This window comes from Haliaeetus leucocephalus, unplaced genomic scaffold (assembly GCF_000737465.1).
Source record: "Haliaeetus leucocephalus isolate CR32 unplaced genomic scaffold, Haliaeetus_leucocephalus-4.0 Scaffold130, whole genome shotgun sequence".
NCBI lineage: Eukaryota > Metazoa > Chordata > Aves > Accipitriformes > Accipitridae > Haliaeetus > Haliaeetus leucocephalus.
This window is the reverse complement of record NW_010972566.1, coordinates 1,628,469-1,650,305: the sequence shown is the minus strand read 5'-3', so window position 1 is coordinate 1,650,305 and position 21,837 is coordinate 1,628,469. Positions and strand designations below refer to the sequence as shown.

General features: G+C 42.2%; 1 protein-coding gene across 2 annotated transcripts; it reads left to right on the top strand.

Annotated features, from left to right (window-relative positions):
- The first annotated feature begins 4,173 nt into the window (after window positions 1-4,173).
- GJA1 (gap junction protein, alpha 1, 43kDa) lies at window positions 4,174-13,526 on the top strand. 2 transcript variants are annotated; one of them, XM_010585845.1, is made up of 2 exons: window positions 4,174-4,421; window positions 10,442-13,526. In XM_010585845.1, exon 2 carries the CDS (start codon window positions 10,458-10,460, stop codon window positions 11,601-11,603), a length of 1,146 nt encoding a protein of 381 aa, XP_010584147.1. In that variant the 5' UTR covers window positions 4,174-4,421; window positions 10,442-10,457; the 3' UTR covers window positions 11,604-13,526. The 2 variants fall into 2 exon arrangements, with proteins under 2 accessions (XP_010584147.1, XP_010584148.1); XM_010585846.1 differs by having other exon boundaries at window positions 4,193-4,421; window positions 10,446-13,526.
- The last annotated feature ends 8,311 nt before the right edge of the window (window positions 13,527-21,837 follow it).

Here is a 21,837-nt window from a genome sequence, read left to right as displayed (position 1 = left end):
CCCCGTAGCAAATGAATCTGAGAGACCAGTTTCAACATGGAATGGCAAGCGTGCTCACTACGAGACAGGCTTGTGATTATCCCTCTTTCTGTTATTACTGTCCTTACGATGAACAGAAAATATTCTCTTATATGCTGGGTGCTGTGCCACCCAGGTGGGAACAGCTACTGCCTTGAGGGATGACAATTGCCTTTCATTGCCTTTGCTTTGAACGAGGGATGACCCTTTGAAACTCGCTGTGTTTTGCAGACCCGAGGGTGCTGGGTGCAGGTTCCAGTGGGCTCCAGCCCAGTCACCCCAGCCGAGAGAACGTGCAAGCGCTGTGGCCAGCAACTTCAAAGCTGTGTTATATTTCTGCGTGATGTAAATTCCTTAAACAAGCGAAAACCACTGGCTGCTTTTTTTTTTAAAAAAAAATCATTAGTCTGCACATTTATGTGCTTAGGTAATCAAGAAATACCGCATTATTGTTCCTTGGATGTTCTGAGCAGCTTTACCTCAATAGGGCATGAAACAGGGCCACGCATTATTCACAAGTCTGTCTTTAAAGCCAAATGTGTGAGAAGGGATATCGGTGAAAACGTGCCGAAGCTTACGTGCCATCCAGGGACGTGGGTGACTGCACAGCTGCCTTGAAAGGCGCCCAAGAAAATCTGTATTGCATGTGTATATTCCTCTCAGTTTACTGTATATTCAGCTCAGTTTACTCGGTCCATGGACTCTGCTCCCAAATTGCACGGGACGAGAGCACTGCTGTGCATGGGAGTACTGGGAAGTGAATTTGCAAACAAATTGAAAACAAGTGAAGACATGCTATTTGCCTTAAGAGCTCCCTAAATCACAGACATGCTTAACTGGGAGTAGACCATGAACCCCACTGGTATCGACGGGAAATTTTGTAATGGTCAAAGGACTGGAGAGCCTTCCAAATGAAACATGCACTAGGGCTTTCCTGGCGAATCGGGTTACTAAAATATTTTTGAAGGAGTATTTGGAGGCAATATGAGGAAAAAGTTTCTGTATAGAATTCTGTACTTGTGTTCAGGTAATAAATAGAAAGAAAACAGTGGACTGAGTTCTGTATTAACCATGAATCTGTGTCAAAGGCTGCAAATACTAAATAATCCAATTTATGGTTCCCTTTGGTAAATCTGTGTAGAAAAGCAGCAGCGGTACTATGGGGTCTGAACTATTTCACTGATTCAGCTGAGGATTCAGCAGAGAGTGGACAGAAATCCTGTGGAAGCCACCCCAAGGTTCAGTCCCAGAGATGCACTTGATGGAGCCTGGGCTCCAGCACCAATTTGGGTCGCGGTGCGAACGTGCACTTACGGCTTGTGCTGCAGCCTGCCAAAGCAGAGACAAACAGGTTCTGGAGTCCGAGCAATGCCATGCTGAAAGGTTGTTTCACAGGACAACCCTGTTTGCTCCAGAAGGCAAAATGTCAATAGTTGGGAAAATAGGTCCCACAGAGCTCTGGGCCCAAAAACCTTCACGCCTATCGAGGAAAAAGGGTCTGTGTTCCACAATACAAGGCTTCAAATCGAACTGGGATCTTCTTACCCGTCTCTTAGTCCGTAATTAAGAACAGACTTGCAAATATCTCAGGTCTGATACCCCTGTGCTTTCCTGTTGAACACAGCTTCAGCTGAAGAGGGGTTGTGTGTGAAGACGTTTGTTCAATCTGAAAAGCTTATTTCCATTGCGATGCAAATGAGTGTGAGACTTTCTGGTAACCTTGTGAAATGGTAGATCATTGCATCATCTGAAGCTGAATATGTTCTGGTAATAGGCTGTGAAACATGATCACGGAGACATATTTCCAAACTCTAAGAGACATTTCCAAAGCATTTTTATCAGGACTGTTAATAGTTCTTCCTAATTCTACACAGTATCACGGTGGAGACTTGAAAAAATTTCCCTTTTCATGTGGATAATGCTGTAGCAAAGCCAAGTGTTATGCTTATTATTGCTGCAAAATTATTCTTCCCTTGTTACTAACATACGTTTTAGTTTTCCAAAGTGGACTTTAAGAATCTTGGGCTTCTCACAAATCCTGTTTGTTTATGTAGGTGGAGAAATAGTTCTCGGTCTTTCTTTTAAAAACAGAATGTTTGAAAAATTTCAAAGCCTATACAGGGAGATACACAGAAAAATGCAAGACCGGGCAAGCTGGACCCTGTGATTCTGCTGGCTTTGACAGGGAATAATAGCATTGTATTCTAGCATGCTATAATTCAAGTTTTTTTCCTAGCAAAATTCTGCTTTCCTAAGGGGCAGCTTTTTCAGCACCAACATATACGACATCCCAGATCTCCTCATTTTCTCAGCATCGGCACACACATTAGCCATGTTAGTGGCGTTTTGTACTTTGCTCTGGAATAACCAGTGTTTTATGGGGCAGGAGCAGCAGCATTATGTGTACTCTGCTCACTGTCTATGCCATTGTCTTGAAGGCAGTGAAATGCTATCGTTTGTACATTACAATTTTTTGATTCTCAAGAAAAAGGGCCCACAACCTGTTAAGCACAAAGCTCCATTTCTCCCTTACTGTGAAGAGAAAAAGCAACTTTAAAACAACACTCGGAGAACATGAAGAAAAAGTTTCTTTTTGCCATATGGCTTGGACAACTGTAAAAACTACAAAAGCTGTCCAAACTAACAGCTAGTATCAAAGGAAAGGGGGCAAGCTAGGGAAATCGGCCGTCTCTGTCTGTAGCCGGAGGAAGGAGAATGGAAGGTGTACAGTTGTAGTGTACTAGCTCTTTTTCTCAAACAGGAGGCAGTGTGGTCTGCTACAAACAGCTCCAGAGCAAGAACCACTGTGCTTGTTCCCAAGCTTCAAAGCTTCCCACTGAGTATCTTTCTACAAAGATCTTGTCTTAGTTCTCTGCTCCGGAGAGTTCTAGGTGAAAAGCAGTAGGTAAGGGCTGTGAAAAATAAGCAGTAATATCTAGGTCGTGTTGTAGAGTGTAACATTCATTATTTCAAGAAGAAACCTCAAAAAGGACCTTTATTTGGGAACCTTTCTATGGCTATTACTGGACTTCTCCCCTCCTTTATCACCTTTAAAGAGCAAAAAATGCTCATCCACGCTACTGAGCCCAGAAATAGCCCATGAGAAGAACATGAATTGAAACCCAAATGAGTCTGGTACAACCCCAAATGTGAAACTTCATTGAGAACTATCTAACCACGTACAGTTCTAGAGAAGCTCTTAAGCAGTCCCACAGAGGAGCCAATACCCCATGACACAAACAAGTCCGAGACCAATTTCTAATGCAGTTTGGACTCCATGTGTGAGGAGCTTAACACAGGCAGAGAAATAAATTAATCTCTGTTCTACATTTTTCGAGGAGTGTTTAACCAGGGACTGGTCAGGAGCAAAGCCAAAGTAGTTCGTTCTAATTGAATAGATCAGCTTCGGAGCATGCATTTATTCTGTAAAATGTGCTCAAAAATTACCAGGAGCATTTCTTCTCACTGTTGAAGACTGTTTCTCTGTACTATGCTTTATTTTCTGAAGTTTCCTGGAAAGAGTTTCCTGGAATGTGAGATCATTTCTTCATTTCTCCCATGGGATGGACACACACACACACACACACACACACACAAATAATAATAAAAAAATGTGTGATGGGTATCTCCTGTAGAAACAAACATGCTGCTCCTGGTGTGTACTTTCATGTGTGCACGTAAAGGAAACAGACCTAAGCAAACAAAGCTGGGTTCACAACAAAAAGTCGAGAGGGCTGCAGAGGGCTTCCTCTAATACGTGGTGGCCAGGAGTGCGGGGAGACAGCAGCTCTGCGGTCCAGCCCCAGCATCCAGGAGGTTCACGCTGGTTACCCATTAATCCCTTTCACGCATTTTTCCCTTTCCTCGGAGCGAAACTCCGAAACTCCGTTGCATCCATCCGGGGCCAGCCCAGCTCTGGACCAAGTGCCACCCAGGTGCCCTCGGTGACCGGGGGGGGGGGGGGTTGTGGGGTGCCTGCTGACTGCCCTTATATTTGTTTTGCTGCATCAGCAGGAGTGGACTCTGATGCCTTGGCTCTCTCCTTTTCCCCAGGCTGGTTTTTTGCTGTGCCTTCACTTCTTTCCCTCCTCCCCCACCTTCCTCCTCTCCATTTGCAGCCAGCCCCTCCTCCTGGGCTGCTACCCCTCCTTTTCCCCTCCTCTTTCACAGTCAGAGGCTTGAAAACTTGTTAAAAGCTCTCCCAGTGTTCCAACTTAGAAAAAACTTTTACGAGGTATCAGCACTTTTCTTTCATTAGTGGGGAAGGAAGGATGAAAAATAGAAAACAGCAGTAGACTTTTAAAGTTTAAATAGACAGGTCTGAGTGCCTGAACGTGCTCTTCCATTTTACTTTAACCCTCCAAAGAAGTATTCTGATCCAGTTTCACTGCTGAGCAGCGAGGGTAAGTTGAAAGTTTTCCTTCTTCATCTTTTTGTGTATCACTTCTGAAAAGACTTCTTTTTCACCCTGAGAATTTTGTGTTGTTGCGCCGATGGTTGAACGTGTTTAAAAATACACATCTATAAAAGCTTAAGTTCTCTTAAAGTGCTGAGTTCGAACTTGTAGGAATTCTTTGCTTTCTTTTGTCATATTTCTACACAGTTCTTCAAACATTACACTTTTACAACTTCTAACCTCGTTCCACTGAAGGAGAAGCTGCCGTGAAGTTGTAACTGCCGGGCTGACTCGCAGACTTGTTGCAGTGTTTGGGTGAAATCGCTTCTCTCTGTACTTGTCTCAAGACTAAATGAGCTCCTTTAAAGAAAAAAAAAAAAAATCGAGGTGCGCTTCGGTCTCCTCTGTGGGACTGAAATTGCATCAGAAGTTAGTAACAGGGAGACCTTGTCCTGAGTGGGTCCCATTTCTGCCCCACGCATTTTGCTTTCATATGGAAATCCTGATTGATGCCTAATAGTTTGTGCAGAGTAAGGTTCTTAATTAGGTGCTTTGTTAAATGCTGCAGCTACTAAAGTGGTGACTTTCACGTGGTCTTCCTGATAAGTTTTCCCCTTTTCTTTTGAAATGATGTGATAAAATCCAGACGTGGGTTATGGATTTTTAACCTGGTTTGTGTATAGTTACTCTGTTTTAGCAACCTCGGTGAGGGATTTTAGCGAAGGAATGTGAGATATCATGATATGCCTTACCACGTTGGCAATGTCTGTGAGAGTCTTGGGCAGATACAAATGAAAGTTGTGTAGGAAGAACCGTGCAAGAATATCCACAATATGTGTCATAATCCCAATATGACACATTCCCTTTACATTACCTTGAAGGCTTAAATACCAAAATGCAGAGGAAAAACTGCTCGAGCAGCATCTCTTGGAGAACTGAAAAGCTTTTTACATTGCAAGACTTGGAGTGATTCCTTAGAGCAGTTGTTGCCTGCTGCTTGCCAGTAGTTAAAGAGCAACACGAGGAGGCAGGAGAAAAAGCCTTCAGCTGAAAGGCAGACGAAGCACAGAGTCTATCTTATCGAGTAACACGTTCTCCTCTTAAACAAGAAAATTGTGTGCTTATGTGTGTCCTCACTTTTTGCCTTGAGATAACCAGCGAGCCTCATCCAGTGGCATATTTTGTCTGAGGAGTTCCTTTTGGTTTTCATATGTGAGATTTCTGATGAAAACCCCTGGTAACGGGGACAAAAATGGGCTACAGCCACCTTGTGCCTGACTTCTATGTGTGTGCGTGTGCACATAGGGAGCAAGCTGGAGGACTTGCGTGAAGCTTTCATCCTGCCATTTTTAACATCTGGACAGCACACTACGCTGCAGAATTTAAGCCTCTAGTCTTTGGGATGTTTACTGAAGTGTTTCCTTCAGAAACTTCAAAGCCAAACACTGGCACTGACCCACGATACCTAACAAGCATACAAATGGGAGAAGCGCAAGCAGCGGGCTGGGTTCGGGAGAGGGGAGAGAGGGACACAAGGGATTTGATTTGCGACGTAAATCTGAATGCTTCTGCGCTCAGGAGTGCACGATTCAACACTGTATAGTTATCTCAGCTCTCATATTATGCAAGCCTGAAAGATTAATTTTATTTGTCTCTGAAATGAACATCGGTTTAGGCCAAGGATTCCTGTGGGCATGAGGAAGGTTAGATGACATTGAGCAATGTATCTGTTTCATCAGATAAGTTGCTCTCTTTCCCCCAGTCTCTGGTGTCTCCCCCCCCCTCGTAACCCACTGAATTTCTCTCGCATGGAGGCACCTGGTCTGTTGTTTATGCCACACGTACGTTTTAGAAGTCCAGATTTTAAAATCTGCAAGCAGGAGCATCAGAGGACCCGAGGTCCCCTCGGGGAGTTCAGCGTTTCTTCTCTTAATTCCAGAGTGAGTCAGGAAAGGGGTGAATCTGGGCAGTAACACAGAGGGGAGACCTGACTTGTACAACTAGAGAATGTCTAAGAAAGTGCTTATGGTTGCTTCTGGACTGTGCTTTAGAACTTCATTAGGTGGAGAGGGTACAACACGGGAGAGGCAAAGGCTGTGGGGTCGATCCACTAGTGGCTGACCATCAGCAAAACTAGCAGGCGATGAAAGAAACACACGGTTGTGACACTTTAAACTCGAGTTACTGCAACCAGTTAGAGTGTAATCTTTGTCCAGTGGGTGAAATGAACTGAAGCTCATCTGCAGACCTACAAATTAACTACACCTTCCCAGGGGACTGTCTGGAAGATATTCACTGATTTTTGTAAGATTTCAGAAAACTAGCCTTCCCTATTCCAACCCACCCAAATCCCATCAGTTGTACATCTCGGCCGCTTTCTCTGCAATGCTGGTTGCTCTTGGGAAGTACTCAAGCTGGTTGATACTCAAGGTCCAGAATCTTCTCTTTTGTTGGCTATTTATGTGTGTGTGAGCACACATAAAAAGGTAGGAAAGGTTGGAAAACCAAACCTTTGGCCTGTTTCCCAACTGCTTCAGCTGCACAATCCCATTTTAGATCCCACTCTAACCCTTAGTGCTCCTCCATCCACTAGCATGTAGACCTTCTTACCCTGTAGTCAGACCTGGGCATGTTACCACAGCACTGAGTTTGCATTATTCTTCCTGGAAAATATGAACCAGATGACATGATGAATGCCGTCCATAAAAAATAGTTCTAGAATTTCTTAATTGTGGCTTACAAATCAAATTTCTTATATATGTGGTCATCCAAAACACATGCAGATGAATGCTGTCATATCTCCTGCTGTTCTATGGCTTTTTTTCCTATCTTTACCCGCACACAGTAGGACCTGGAAAAAATCCACCTTTTAAAGAGTTTCCAAGGCCAGCATTAGTCTGTCTCAGAAAAAAGTTATAATCCTGTAAAGTAATAATCAGTGAGAACTCATGAAATGCACGTACTCATCACCAGCCATATCCTTAAATTCCTGAAGTACTGAAATTGTATCAATTGATCAAGTCAACCTGTGTCATTTGGTGGACTCATTTAAGGTGTTTGGAAGTGTTAAAAGGTTTAAGTCCAGAATGCTGAAGAACTATTTTTAAAGGTTATCTGCCATCCATTTTAAACTGTTTATAAAGCTAGAATATACTTAAATAACTGTTTGATACAAAACCTCTTTTTATACTTAGTAAACAGATATTGTAACCAGTTAATAAAATTGGACTTTCAATGCCCTGAAAGTAAACAAGTTAGATCCGATGAATGAATTTTCTCTACAACAAAAGTACTGTGTTTCATAAAGCAATGGAATCCACTTAAGCAAAGGAATAATATATTTGTGCCACCACAAGGTTATCTGATTAACAGTACAATGTTTTGAATTGATGTGGGGTTTTTTATCACTGGCAAAGGCTAGCGTGTAACTGATCTCTTTAAAAAAAAGTTGCTTTTCAAAACTATGTATGAGTAATTCAAGCATGGAATGTTTCCTCCTGGAGTTTATATTGCCAGAGGACATAAATGAAACTTAGCAATTTTGCATGCTGAAGCAAATTAAAAAATAGGTAGTAAATTCTCAAAATATTGCAGGTGTGCGATTAAGTAGGTCAAAACTGAAGTAAATCACATTGCATTAATGGACCAGAGTGGAGCGTAATTAAAAAACAAACAACACATCACTGCCTAGAAATAACACGTCCTCTGTTTTCTTAATCAAACTTTCAATCTGAAATAACATTTAGACGGTAAAAAAAAACAACGTTGAGTCTGAGCAAAGTCTGTTAATGCAGTAGTTTTGAATCATTGGAAAGCCGACTAATTAAATCAAGAAGCTGTCACTTGAAAAAGGCTCCTTCTGTCCACTTCCACTTCTAGGGCATGGAGCAAATAGCTTGCCTTTAAAACAAACTTCACGTGTTGTAGAGTTACAGGCTGTTCTCTGTTTGAACAATCCCAGCCTGAGGAGGAACGCGCACACGTTTCATTCCAGCCTTCCCGGAGACCTCCGCGCTCCTGTGCCCGACTCCTTCTCTGCCACCCCGAGCCTGTAAAGACAAACGAGCCTTTCCTGGGAAGGACTAAAACTGGGGATGGCCGAAGGGATGTGTCAGAGACAAAACGCGCCACGTACTCCTCCCGACAGAGGAGGCTTCCCGATTTAAAAGTCCGAAGCAGGCCTGATCCTTTGATGGGGCTTAATTCACGCAAAGGACTAATTACGCGAGGAAGGGTCTGCATGCCGCAGTGGGTGAACTTCAGAGCAAGCTGACTAAGGGGACTGAGGAAATGGCCCTGGGATATTTTTCAGGGGTGCAAAGATAATGGGCATCTCGGAGCTATTGGAGCGAGGACTTGAAACACTTGTCTCCCATTACTCTCTCAGACTCTTTCCGATGGCAGGAACGGTGTGTTTTTATTTGGCATCTATTGTTATGATTGAGTTTGCCAGATTTATAATCTTGTGTTTCCAGTGACTCACTGCTTCTTGAAAGAAAATCTCCTTGCGCTAGAATTTCCTATTTTATGAATTATCCAAAAAGAGCTTTTTCTGTAAATTACCTTCGCTAGGGAATATATCCGTGATGCGATGGGAAGGAAATCATTTGGACATTATCACAACTATTAATACCAGGAAGGGATTACTCAGCACGCACGGAACAAATACCTATACCCAGCAGCATCTATTTGAAAAGGGAGACTTTGTGACTATTTTTCCTTTTAAGTGCCTGATTTCACATGCTTGTTCATGTGGGGCGAGTTAAAATGTAAGTTTTTATGCAGATAAGGTTACTATTCTCCAGTTGATAAAAATCCTTTAGTGAACTTTGTTTTTCCTAGGAATCTAGAACATCAAGTAAACCATTTAATTTCTTTCATGTCATCCTGTGTATTTCCAGATATCCCCGAGAAGCTGCCTGTGTCCCAGAAATGCGCACTTTAAAACCCGAGTCGAGAGAGACAGTTTAAATTTGCAGTTTTCAACACTTGGAATGCAAACTGCACGCCAGGAGTTGCCTTAAAAACAGAAAGAGCTCATTTACCTTTTTTTCTTGCTAAATCTTTTTTTACTTTCAAAACAAAGTGAAGGAATTTAAATACGGAAAGATGCAAATACAAAGCTGAAACTACAATAAATTAAGCAAGCCACAGATAAACAGGAAACCAATTCCTCCAATATGGTTAACATGAGCTTAGCTGTGCTTCACGTATTTACTATTTTTGGTTCCTTCGTAAAACTATAGGTAAAGAGTACTTACTTTGATTTTTGTGCTGCAAATACTAACGTATGAACTTTATTTAGATAGCAAGTTTTTTCTGAAGTTGAGTATAGTATAAACGTGGCATCATTAGGAGCTATACTCTTAACTGTATTACACACAATGTAGTGATATGCAAGAGCTCAGTTTAATGTTGCTGTAGGAGAACTAGCACACATTTTGCAATGATAAAATTTTAGGTATCCAACCCTAACATTAACTTAGTATAACCTTTTGTATTTAGGTTATACTATGGTTTGCTTTCTTATTCTTTTAAAGAGTGAACATAAAAGGTACCGTGAGTGATCCACACTGAAAGAGAGAACTCTTTCCTTTATTCCTAGCACATTCAGGCAGTGCCACGAGGTACTTCACACCCTGCTCCGGCAGTGTGTCGCAGCTCTGTTCCACCTGAGGCAGGTGGAGACCATTGAACTGAGGCTGCCACCGAAGAAGGTGAGCCAACCACAGTGGCAGCAGAGGCTTGTCATGGACTTCGTGAAAACTGGAGTGAAATTAGAAACCTCTTTTTCATTGCGCTCTGAGACATTTTATGTTACCTTCTCTTTTCAGCTTCCCTGACTTCCCATTCCACCTGCAGACTAACTGAAAGTCTGGTTTCTCGTCGGATCGTGTAAAACACATGAATTAAAACAAAGCTGGAATCACTGCTCTATTAGCGCTGATCTGTGATTCAGTGTATCAAAGGTATTAAAGCTCCGTTTTAACCATCACTCTTTTTTTTTTCCTTTGTGTCCTTCTTTAGCCAGCATCCTGTGAAGATGGGTGATTGGAGTGCCTTGGGAAAACTTCTTGACAAGGTTCAAGCCTATTCTACTGCAGGAGGGAAAGTGTGGCTGTCTGTCCTCTTTATTTTCCGAATCCTGCTACTGGGGACAGCAGTTGAATCAGCTTGGGGAGATGAACAGTCGGCTTTCCGGTGCAACACTCAACAGCCCGGTTGCGAGAACGTCTGCTATGACAAGTCCTTCCCCATCTCCCACGTACGCTTCTGGGTTCTGCAGATCATATTTGTGTCTGTACCTACCCTTTTGTACCTGGCGCACGTGTTCTACGTAATGAGGAAAGAAGAGAAGCTGAACAAAAGAGAAGAAGAGCTCAAGGTGGTCCAAAACGATGGTGTGAATGTGGATATGCACCTCAAGCAAATAGAAATTAAGAAATTCAAGTATGGGATCGAAGAGCATGGCAAAGTGAAGATGCGTGGGGGACTGCTCCGTACGTACATCATCAGCATCCTGTTTAAATCTGTCTTCGAGGTGGCTTTCTTGCTGATACAGTGGTACATTTATGGGTTTAGCCTGAATGCCATCTACACCTGCGAGCGAGATCCGTGCCCGCACCGGGTGGACTGTTTCCTCTCCCGTCCAACTGAGAAAACCATCTTCATCCTCTTCATGCTGGTCGTGTCCTTGGTGTCTCTTGCCTTGAACATCATCGAGCTTTTCTATGTGTTCTTCAAGGGTGTCAAGGATCGCGTGAAAGGGAAAACTGACCCCTACTCCCACAGCGGTGCCATAAGCCCTTCCAAGGACTGCGGCTCCCCCAAATACGCTTATTACAACGGCTGCTCCTCACCCACCGCCCCCTTGTCTCCCATGTCTCCCCCGGGGTACAAGCTCGTTACCGGAGACAGGAACAATTCCTCCTGTCGTAACTACAATAAGCAAGCCAGCGAGCAAAACTGGGCCAACTACAGCGCGGAGCAGAACAGAATGGGCCAGGCTGGCAGCACCATCTCCAACTCGCACGCCCAGCCCTTCGACTTCTCCGACGAGCACCAGAACACTAAAAAACTGGCGTCGGGACACGAGCTGCAACCCCTCACCATTGTGGACCAGAGGCCTCCCAGCAGAGCCAGCAGCCGAGCCAGCAGCAGGCCTCGACCCGACGACCTGGAGATCTAAGCTTCTAGCTGCAGTACTTGCTCAACTATGAAACGACGTGTGTCGGAAGATGCCGTCAGTGCTGATCTCGTTCCAGCGGAGGTGGTACTTAACAGTCTCAAGCAGGAGATTTTAACAATCATAAAAACAAACAAGCGAACAAACTTTTAAAATACTTGCTGTTTTTTTTGGGGGGGGATGTGGGTTGGTGTGGGGTGGTACAGTACACATTGGTATTTAATGTAGCTGGTTTAAAGAATTTAAATACTAAAAAAAAAAAAGAAAAAGGAAAAAGATAGGTAGTAAGTACTAAGGTAGGGGGTTGTTTTTCTAGAAAGGCTGTAAATATCTGAGTGTATGTGTGTGTGTGTGCTATCATGTTTGTTTCTAAAGAATCTTCTGTAATACTAAAAGCCAATAATAACTGAACTCACATTTGTCAGGGTGAAGCACTGCCTGAAGATGAAAACATTTTTCCTATTCAACAAGCAAAAAAGTCCAGGATTGCCTCTGATCATTTCCCTGTCAAGAACATTCCATACTTAGAAAGTGCACTTTGAAGGTAAACTTTCCTACAAGGTCCTCCAGGTTGTCGAAAGGCTCCTGTGAGGACAGTCTACAGCCTTTGAATCATTCAACTCAAATTTCACACGTGGCCCACCAAGAAATACTTTGATCACCTGCTTTTCCAGCCCTTCATGCAGGTAGATTTTGTGATGTGCATAAGTGGGATGGCTCCACGCTTGTAGAACCGGCAACCACACTCTTGCCCACAGCGATATTCGTGTCCTGCTGCTCACATGCAGTCTAATGAGTATCATATAAAACCCAGTTTGCTGCCACTTGCAGATTTAAGTGTCAAGACAGGCAAGCAACTGCCTTTGGCGCATTTTATCACACCTTTGTGTATATTAAGGGCGTACAAATCTGTGTGGATGTGGAGGTAAAGGTATACACAAAACACCCTCAGAAGCGTACGGTGAGAAATAAACGCACACAGATTACTTGCAGTTGACACTTTCGCATGGATATTGTGAAGATGTGGGCCACTACGGTGTTTACATTCTCTGATTCCTTCAATGCAAGTGAAGCACATGTCATTATATTTTTTTAATTCTATAGAATATTTTCCATGTATCCGAAATGGATGCTTTTTTAAAAAATAAAAAAAAAAACCAAAAAGGGCCTAATCCTGGATGTCGTGCTCTGGAAAATCTCTCTTCTAAGTCAGTGGGAGTTTTGCCTGAATGAAGGCTACAGGATCAAGCCTAAGATGTAGCGAACCATGTTCTTGCTGGCATGAATGGTTTTCTTTTGTAGAAGTTAGGGGTGGAAAAGACCCATTAGGTCATCTAGTCAATCTCCCTGATAGGTAATAATGATGCTTGAATGATAGAAGATGTAGTACTGTAAGCAAGCTTTAGTCTTTTATGTGAGAAACTTAGAAGAAATGCTTTGTGCTGGATTAATAATAAAGTATGCCTACATGACTTTTGCAGTAACTGGTATTTTTCTTGTTCTAAATAGTCACATTTACGGAACTGTAATGTCCACTCCGAGTTTGACAGTTAGGTCTTTCTAGATGGCTCTAGCAACTTTAGTGTTTACACGTAGATTTTGTTTGAAATGCAAGTGAAGTTGAAAGGATTTTTAAAGAGTACAATTCTAGCTAATTTATTTGAAATATATGCTAAAGAAATCTACCAGTTTCTTCAAATGCATAGCCTCTTAGCTGAACACAGATTGACCAAGGAAATACATAGCTTGGTTTTATTTTGCAGCAACACAGATAAATTGTTTCATTTAATACATTATATTAATTTGTTTGACATTCCATGTTAAACTACTGTTGTGTTCAACTTCATTGCATGTATGCAACCATAGTCCGTCGGATCATGTTGTCTGGAGAACATTAGTCAATAAAGTTTTAATTTAGTATAAATATATTTTCTAATTGTCTTTTACTGTTTTATATGTCCATATAACTTTTGTTTCAGTCATATAATCGAAACATCTTCTTTCCCTCTTCATTTTTCCCCACTTTTTTCTGCTCTGTATTTCAGCAGTATTCTTCATTTAATTCATCTGGATTTACTTTGAACTGAAATTTCACAGGACCAGATTCAGATACCCTCGCAACACTGGAAAAACAAGCATCGTTTGTGCCACTCCTGGAACAAAGTCATACTTAGGATGAACTACTGTAATTCAAATATTGCCATGAGCCTCAGAAAATATATATTTATTTGCAAACTATTATAAAAAAGATAGTAGTAAGATACTGTCACGTAATTTTTCAAGCAATTTTTATATACGGCCTAGATTCAGCACTATGAAATCATTGCCTCTGGTTTACATTCCCCATGTAATTGGATTGCTTGACTGACAGTCAGTTTCAGCTTCTGGAATGAAATCCTTATTCCTTCAGAGTCAATGGGAGGAAGGTGCCGATTTTGATAAGGCTGGGATTTCACATACTGTCTACTGCTTCACGATTTCGGTCCCTATCACTAATGAAGATATACAGTGCTGGGCTTTCCAGCATTGGACACTAAAGGAAAGATGGTTCAACTCCTTTTTTATTTGAAAAATCAAAATACAATGGTCATCCAGTTATACAGCTTTCCCTTTCAAATTTGCTTGTCATTTCAAGTCCAAATTCTTCCCCCTCCTGTTAGTAGAGAAGGGGGAAAATAAGCAGGGCGGTGGTAGTGAATTTACAGCTCCGAGAGGTACTACGCAAGCACCAGCACAAGGAAGGACTCCTTGGAGTGTTCCTTAAATAATAACAATGAGTCATATTTAAGCTGGCTTGTCCTAGTTTGTCTGGACACAGGGAAGGGCATTCCAAGTGTTTTGTGAGGATCATGCCCTTGGAAAGGTGGATGCAGAAACATCCAGAGAAGGGCTCACCCTGAGACAAAATCTAGTGTCTCCTGGACAGGCTGATTGTCAGGTACGTCCCAGCTTAAGGACTCGGTTCCTTGGGGCATCTTGGACGACTGATGTAAATTAGTGCTTCAGTAACAAGGTGCTCCGAGTGATTTTTTGGTGGTCGTGCATGTGTGTGCATGTGTAGGGTAAAGACATTCCATGGGCCGTTTCTCCCACCTAGATTTATTTCTGTGGAGTGTATTTATTACACACTTCAAAGTCATCACAGTGACATAATTTTGTGTGCCGTTCATCCAACTCTTTATACGCTTTCTCCCAGTACATCTCTGTAGCAGCTGTTGCATTGTCTGCAGCTGACAAAAATTAACCTGTGATACGATGCTAGCGAATACTTCTCAACCTCTGTAGGAGGATATGTTAGATATTGAAGGAAAACTGGAAAAGATCTTGTAAAAATACACATCTCTGAAAGTAATTAAAACAAATGCAGGGTTACAAACAAAACGGCAAGAAAACCCACATTCAAAACCTGTTAAGTATTTAAATTTGTGCTGGTGTTTTGTGTAGCAGTATTTTGAAAAAAGGCAAATTCATCCTAAGGCCCCCACCCTGCCCCAGTAATTTAAATGCATGTAAAAAGTAAAGTTAGAAGGACAAGTTACAGACAGCCTAAAATCTATATGCAGATCATGTAATTTCAAGATGTTTTAAATACAGTGAGCACACACTGAAGGTTATTTCCTAATTTAGAAATGAAATTTCCGTATTTAAAGTGGAAACTACAGCAATAGTTCGAGAACTGGAGCAAACTTTGTGAGGGTACCTGTCACACCACCTGAAATCAGTCATTTTTAACTGATGTACTTGTCTCACTGTTCCAGAACCACGGCCGTCTGCTGTGCTACGCAGCATCACTGGCTCGACTGCGCGTTACCACCGTGCTGGCATTTCCATCAGAATTTCGCTGTAGCTTGGTATCAATTCAAGAAAAGACAAAGTAGTGATGTGAGGGGTAGAGTTTTGCAACTCAGCTCTAGGAGTCGATCCAGATCTGAAGTTACCTTGACTGGTTAATGTGAAGTATATGTCAGATGAAAACCTCCTCCAGTTTTGGTGTTGGCTGTTTCTACCCAACTGGGTCAGGACTACTTTTAATTGTTCTCATAATTCCTCCACGATTACCACTGCTGCCTTTTATAGATTTTAAACAAAATAGGGCAGAAAATAGGATTTTCCTTCCTTCTGTAGAACTTATTCTCTCTATTTACTGCTAATCCAAACCTGGCAGGACTGAGCCTTTTACTGAGCTCGTGAACTACCCCTGATATACAATACTTTTTTAACACAGTGTATTATACAAAGAGTCAGATTGACCGTAATCTCCTCGAAGATATCTTCCTTTCCTTCTCATGCTATTCACTCCAGCCATTTGAAGTTAGATCTGTCAGAGGACTCTGACAACTGAGGTGGGGTGCATGGCCCTTGAGGATTTCTCTGGCAAAAAAACCCCAATCCTCTGATGGTACAGAGCTGTTGAAGCTAGTCCCACATTACAGTACATAGACAGTAAGGTCAGAAGCATATGTCATGTCTGAGAAATCACTACCGAGACATATTCCCTGACTCAGTTCCTTGAAACTGTTTGAGGGTCCTCCATTTTATTCTGATTTATTCTAACATAATGGCTCCAGGAACATGAGTCTACAAGATCAGCTCTGGAAAGAGATGACTGCCTTTCCCTGACTTCAGCCATGTGCTTTTGACTGTGCCCAAGGACACATTCACACCCAGACTCTGTCACTCCTGGAAAGTGTGTCAGATGTAAATTACATGATGCTAGCACATCACTAGATCGAAACAGGAAGAGCTTATTGGTTCCTGTACTTATTTAAAAGGTATTTTGATAGACACAGAAGAAGAATGCTTGTCTTAAAGTTGTCTTAAATAATTCCTGATGTGCAGCACTACCAGGAGACCCTGTGAAGCAATACCGACACTGTGCGTGTATACGTGGCAAGCGTTATCTATGGGTACTACGTCTAGAAACTGTATAACTAGATAGAGCTGCTCGGTAGCCCGGTTAAGACTAATTGCCTCCAAAATGGCTGCCCTCACTCTTTTCTCATGGTAGTCAAAATGCTGCCTCTGCCTTACCGGCTTGCTGGAATTTGCAATGCAAAGGCACCTTGGGCAAAGACAGACATGTTTTTACAGTGATCGCTGTGTGTTAACTCCTTTTAAGTGCTGAAGGAGCACAGTGCTAGAAGCTGGAGGCAGAGAGCCTGGGACAGGCTCTACTGGGTTAGTAATACACAGTCAAGGGAGTCAACCGGTCAAAAGTAATGGCTTTCTGGTGACTGTGGACTCTCCCGTCACTTAAAAACACTGGGTCTCTGCGACTATGTTGAGGAAATGTGCATAACAAAATGAGACATGTGAGCTTAGGCCAGTATAAAAGGGAAAATGTTCAGACATTTAAATTGCTCCTTGAAACAAGCCTAGACCGCAGTTTCATACATCCCATTAGAACTGACAGAAAATGCTCACATGAGTTCCAGGGTTTCAGTCATTTAAATCAATGTTAAAAGTCCCTCTCCATTTCAGACATAAACAGACTGGATCCGAAAAGATATATTATGACAACTAATTTTTTCATTGATACAACTGCAAAGGAAAAGCTTATGGGTATAAGGTACTAAGTAAGTCTTGAATGGTAACCACTTGAATATGTGTAATCACACTATTTCCTCACAACTTTCCTTTTACTGTAACTCAGTGCAGGGGCGAGTTTATGAAAAGTAATCTAAAGGTTTGCTGTTTTTACAAACAGACGTGAACTCTGTAAATGTAATGAAATACATTTATGTGATGTCCGTGTCAAATTTACACCGGACTACATAGGGGAGCGTAGGGTACTCTACAACATGCATCTAACTCTGCTGGGTTGGGCAGCTGAGGAGTGAAATCTTCTTTTTGCCTCTCCTCATCCTTGTTAGAAAGTTTTTCATATCCCAAACACCTGAGCAGTTTTTCCATGGTGCTGGAAGCGCCTTTGTTTTCAGTCGCTCTTCTGTGAGCATTGCTCGGGTAGGAGTCTTTTCATCCTCCTCTTCCTCCTTTTTCCATCTATAATATAAGCTCTGTAGGGGAAAACCATAAGCAGCTCCAAGTATGTAAGGAAATACAATGACAATTGATAGCAAAACAGTGCAATCATGGAATATGCAGTAGTTCTCTTTTACACGTCTGCAACTAACTGAATAGGAAAACAGCATGGAAAATAGCTTAAGGGATTAGAAAAGCTTCTGGATACTTTAGCATCTTAAAACCACTGGTCCTTGCTGAAACAGGCTTTTTCAGTCTCAGCTTCTGCTGAGTCATAGAGTTTGCTGCCTTTGAAGGTTGCAGTAGCTTGGCTCAAAATTGAAGTTGTTCTGGAAAAGTTCAAACCTTCACTAATGACCATATTTGCATGCTATTCTCAGTGGTATTTACATATAATAGGACACACTCCACAGGGAAGCCTCTTCAAAACACAGGCTCTGCTTATACTTTGAATTTCCCTATTCAAAGGGGAATATTCAAAATTATCTATGCATCATTACTTCAAAGTGTTTCGCTGGGAGAGCGCTGCCATATATTTGGGAGACTCATCATAGTTGTTTGAAAGCTGAATATATAGCCAACAGTAAGATTGTCACCTGGGTTTTGTGTGTGGAGGCAAAGAAACATTACACAGGCCAGAATCCTACCTGGTCTGACCTGGCATACTTCTGTTGAGGACAAGGAGTTTTTGGAGTGATGCAAGATGAAAACCCTGCTCTGAGCTTTACTTAGTACCTTCTTTTATTCAAGTCCCTGTAGTTTTATTTCAGGAGCACACAGAGGACCCAACCGTGAATCCATGGGCCTTGTGTAACTTGCTGAGGTGTGGGACAATCTCTGAGGAACTTCTTCTGCCTCCGCTTTGGTTGCTGGTACCCTCCAGCTTTGTGGGCTTTGGACTGACTCAATCCCTCAGTGTTAGGGTGGATGTTCAATTAGTGCTGTCAGAGGGTGTGCGAGTAGAGAAAGTGGGTCTGGATTGTTTCCCGTAGGATTTCCTGTAGAATTGAGGCAAACTAGTCAATCGCCGCCGTTCTTTGTCCTGAAAATTCTAGCTGTAAAGGTGTGAAGGGATTTCTGCATGCATGATGGTGAAAACTGTAGAAATTCATCCCTCTTCCATTCTGCCTGGGGCTTCAGCTGGGAGCTGTAATATTCTGTTCATCTTCTTCTCCACTCCTATGCAGCCATCGTCTCCCATGGCCCACTTCTTTTCTGCATATCACTTATACAGCAGGTATTTAATATTTCGTACTAAAAAAGCTTGCTGTAGTGATTATTTTTTCCTTGCATCATGTGGTAAGGGACACTCAAATATCTTAGAATATCCTGCTCCATTAAATATCTATTAATTAACAAGCTGGTGTTTCTCCTATTTCATTCATTCAGAATGAGTGAATTAATTCTATTAATTTCATTCAGAATGAATCTCACAGGTGTTAAACACTACAAGTTTTGGCTGACAGCTTAGAAAGTAATTTTGTGTCTCACCTCATAGGAGTCCACATTTACTTCAATCACTTTCTCTTTCATAGTATTTTATAATTAAGGAAGACAGCAGAGGAGCTAAGAATGCTAGTTATCTACCTCAGCCAGATGCAGTGAAAGTGCAAGGACATGGAGTTTGTCCAAATCTTCCTCCCACCTTAGTCCCAAAGGGACTTAAAGCTAGGCTTCTTCTAATGAGTATGTATGCCATATAAATAATACTTGGAGTTGCACTGATACAGCACTTTTCGTCTTCAAAGTATTTTGAAAACCCTATATAATTAGTGCACTATGGAGTCATCTCTTATGATACTGCATGAACTCCGGTACTGCCCACTATGGGAGCCAAAAAGGGAATCTGAACAGTCACAGAAATTATACATAACCTCCATTATCACTATAAGATGAAATTGAAAATGCTGAACAAGGGTATTTTAGTACTTCACACAGGAGGAGGATCCACAACTCGCAGGAAGCCAGTCTCCCTAAGATAAGGAAACAGGAATGTTTTCTTTGCTGGTAATCTACTACTTCAGATCTCTAAACACATTTTACCTTGAACTATGTCTCAGTCAAGCTGGCAGCAGATCACAGGTAGATTATCTCATTACATGGAGTCTTCATCTTCATGTGACTAGAATACATCCACCTTTTTTTTATTAAAAAAGCCTTTCATTGGATGGAGCCCAAAGGGGTGCAGACATAATAAATATAGCATTATATAGGTTTCTACAGACTTTAGTGAGACTCCGGGGGGAGCAACTTATCTGGAGTACACCATCGGCAATTGACAATCCAGCTGAGCACAATTTAAAGATTACAGTATTTTCCAAGTAATTCCAGCATGCTTACAACAGGTCCGTAGGAACGTTCAGGAGCATGCTCTTTAAACCAGCTTGGCATTTGCTGGAGATTATCATCCCAACATAAGTTTGCAGCCTTTTCAAAACTACGCCATTAAGAAAAGAGAAGAAAAAAGAGCAGTAGCAGTCCATTCAATCTGGCAAATAAACAGCGCAGAGGAACAGAACATTTTGGATAAAGAAAACTTGCAATATTTCTGAACTTTAATAATTTCTACCTTCCCCAGACTCATACATTGACTAGCATGTGTTTTCTCAGCAGAAAGGCTAATGTGCTTTATTTGCCTTTTCCAAATAAATTTTTCTTGTAGAGATTTAATACGAAATGGATACCCTTTTAAACCGTAGTATATATTAATGGTCATCTGAAGAATAATCTTCAGACTAGATTTCAGAAGCTGTGATCGGGCAGAAGTAATTCTGCTTCCCATGCAGTTAATGGACACATGCATCCACATGCCTTGATTTTTGCTCCATTTTAAGATCAGTGGTTCTTTAAAAAATTGGTGTTCCTCTGTGTTATATTTAAATTATCACACAAAACTGCAAACATAACCATATGTCCCAATGAGGTTTTTACTGATGAGTGATGGTTTGGACACAGTCTCTTTGCTTTTATTTTTACTGCATATTCCATTTGCCTTAGGAGAAATATAAGCTCTCTCTGTGTTATATTCAGCATATTTTTAGCTACTCCTGGGCTACTTAAGGAAAAGTCAGCAGATGACCATAAGGGTATGAGAGGTACCTCCTAAAACTTCCTTTTCTTTTTCCCATGGTGCATCAGGACAGTTTCATCAGCAAGGCCCCAACAACCAGCTATCTGCAAATAAGAAATAATGTTTTGGAAAAGCAGCAAAGCAAGAAAAGGGCTGGGGAGGAGCAGCAAGATGAATCATTTGGGCAGTCCTTCCACGTTTCAAGCAACCACAGCTATCTCAGTTCTCTAGCAAGAGACGTTAGCCTTCCACCCCAGCTATTTTTACAGTGGTGGAGCTGCAGGTCTCAGAGCAGGAGGAAGGAAAGGGAGTGACTAGACACAGCTACATGAGAGGTGGTGTAGGAAAAAAAGTTGACAACCGGGAAGCGGATGTTTGAAAAGAAAGAGTTGCACTACAGTAGCTGTTCTGTGATCTTCCCATATGCAACAATAAAGGAACTCTGAATTTGAGATTGCAGCGTGGAAGGTGTTGGAGGTGAGAAACTCAGAGTTTAAGAGTCTCCAGGAACTCTGGAGTTTCTCTGGGCCTGGCAGTGCACTCTTTTGAAACACATGATGAATACATATCTCAGCAGATAAATGTGGTTCGCTCCACACTTCTGCTGAGCAGCATACAGCCGTGCTGAGGCATGCTGTCCAGTTCAAGGGTATGAGGAGGAAATTTATTCTCCTTTCTTTTTTTTTTCTTCACAGATTCAGACTTCTCTTTTTCAAAACCATTTGTACAGCTGTGTTCTCCCACTGTCACTCCCTGTTGGACCCCTGTTTGGCCCTGCTTTGTTTTATAGCTTCCTTTTTTTCCTCTACTCAGCAGCCAGGTATACCCTGCGCGGCTGAGCACAGTACAACTCTCCGGAGGTACGGCCAGCAATATTTCCACATCCTAGCGACGCTGGGGCTGACTCAATGTGTCCCAGAGAGAATGTGGCGTTCCTAGCCAGAGCTGAGTGCCCCAGCAGTGTGGCTGTACGGCTTCTGGAGCTGTCACAGCCCAGTGCGCCCAGTCACCAGCAGGCACTGGTCCAGGCTGCTGCTGGCTCAGAGATGGGCAATCTCAGAGAAGAGCACACGCAGCAGAGCTGCCCAGCATCTTCTTCCACACTGCTCCTTCTCTTCAGCTTTTACTTACCCGCCTGTGCTCTGTGGCATCTCGCCTTTAAATGCCACTAGCTCTTCTCTTCTT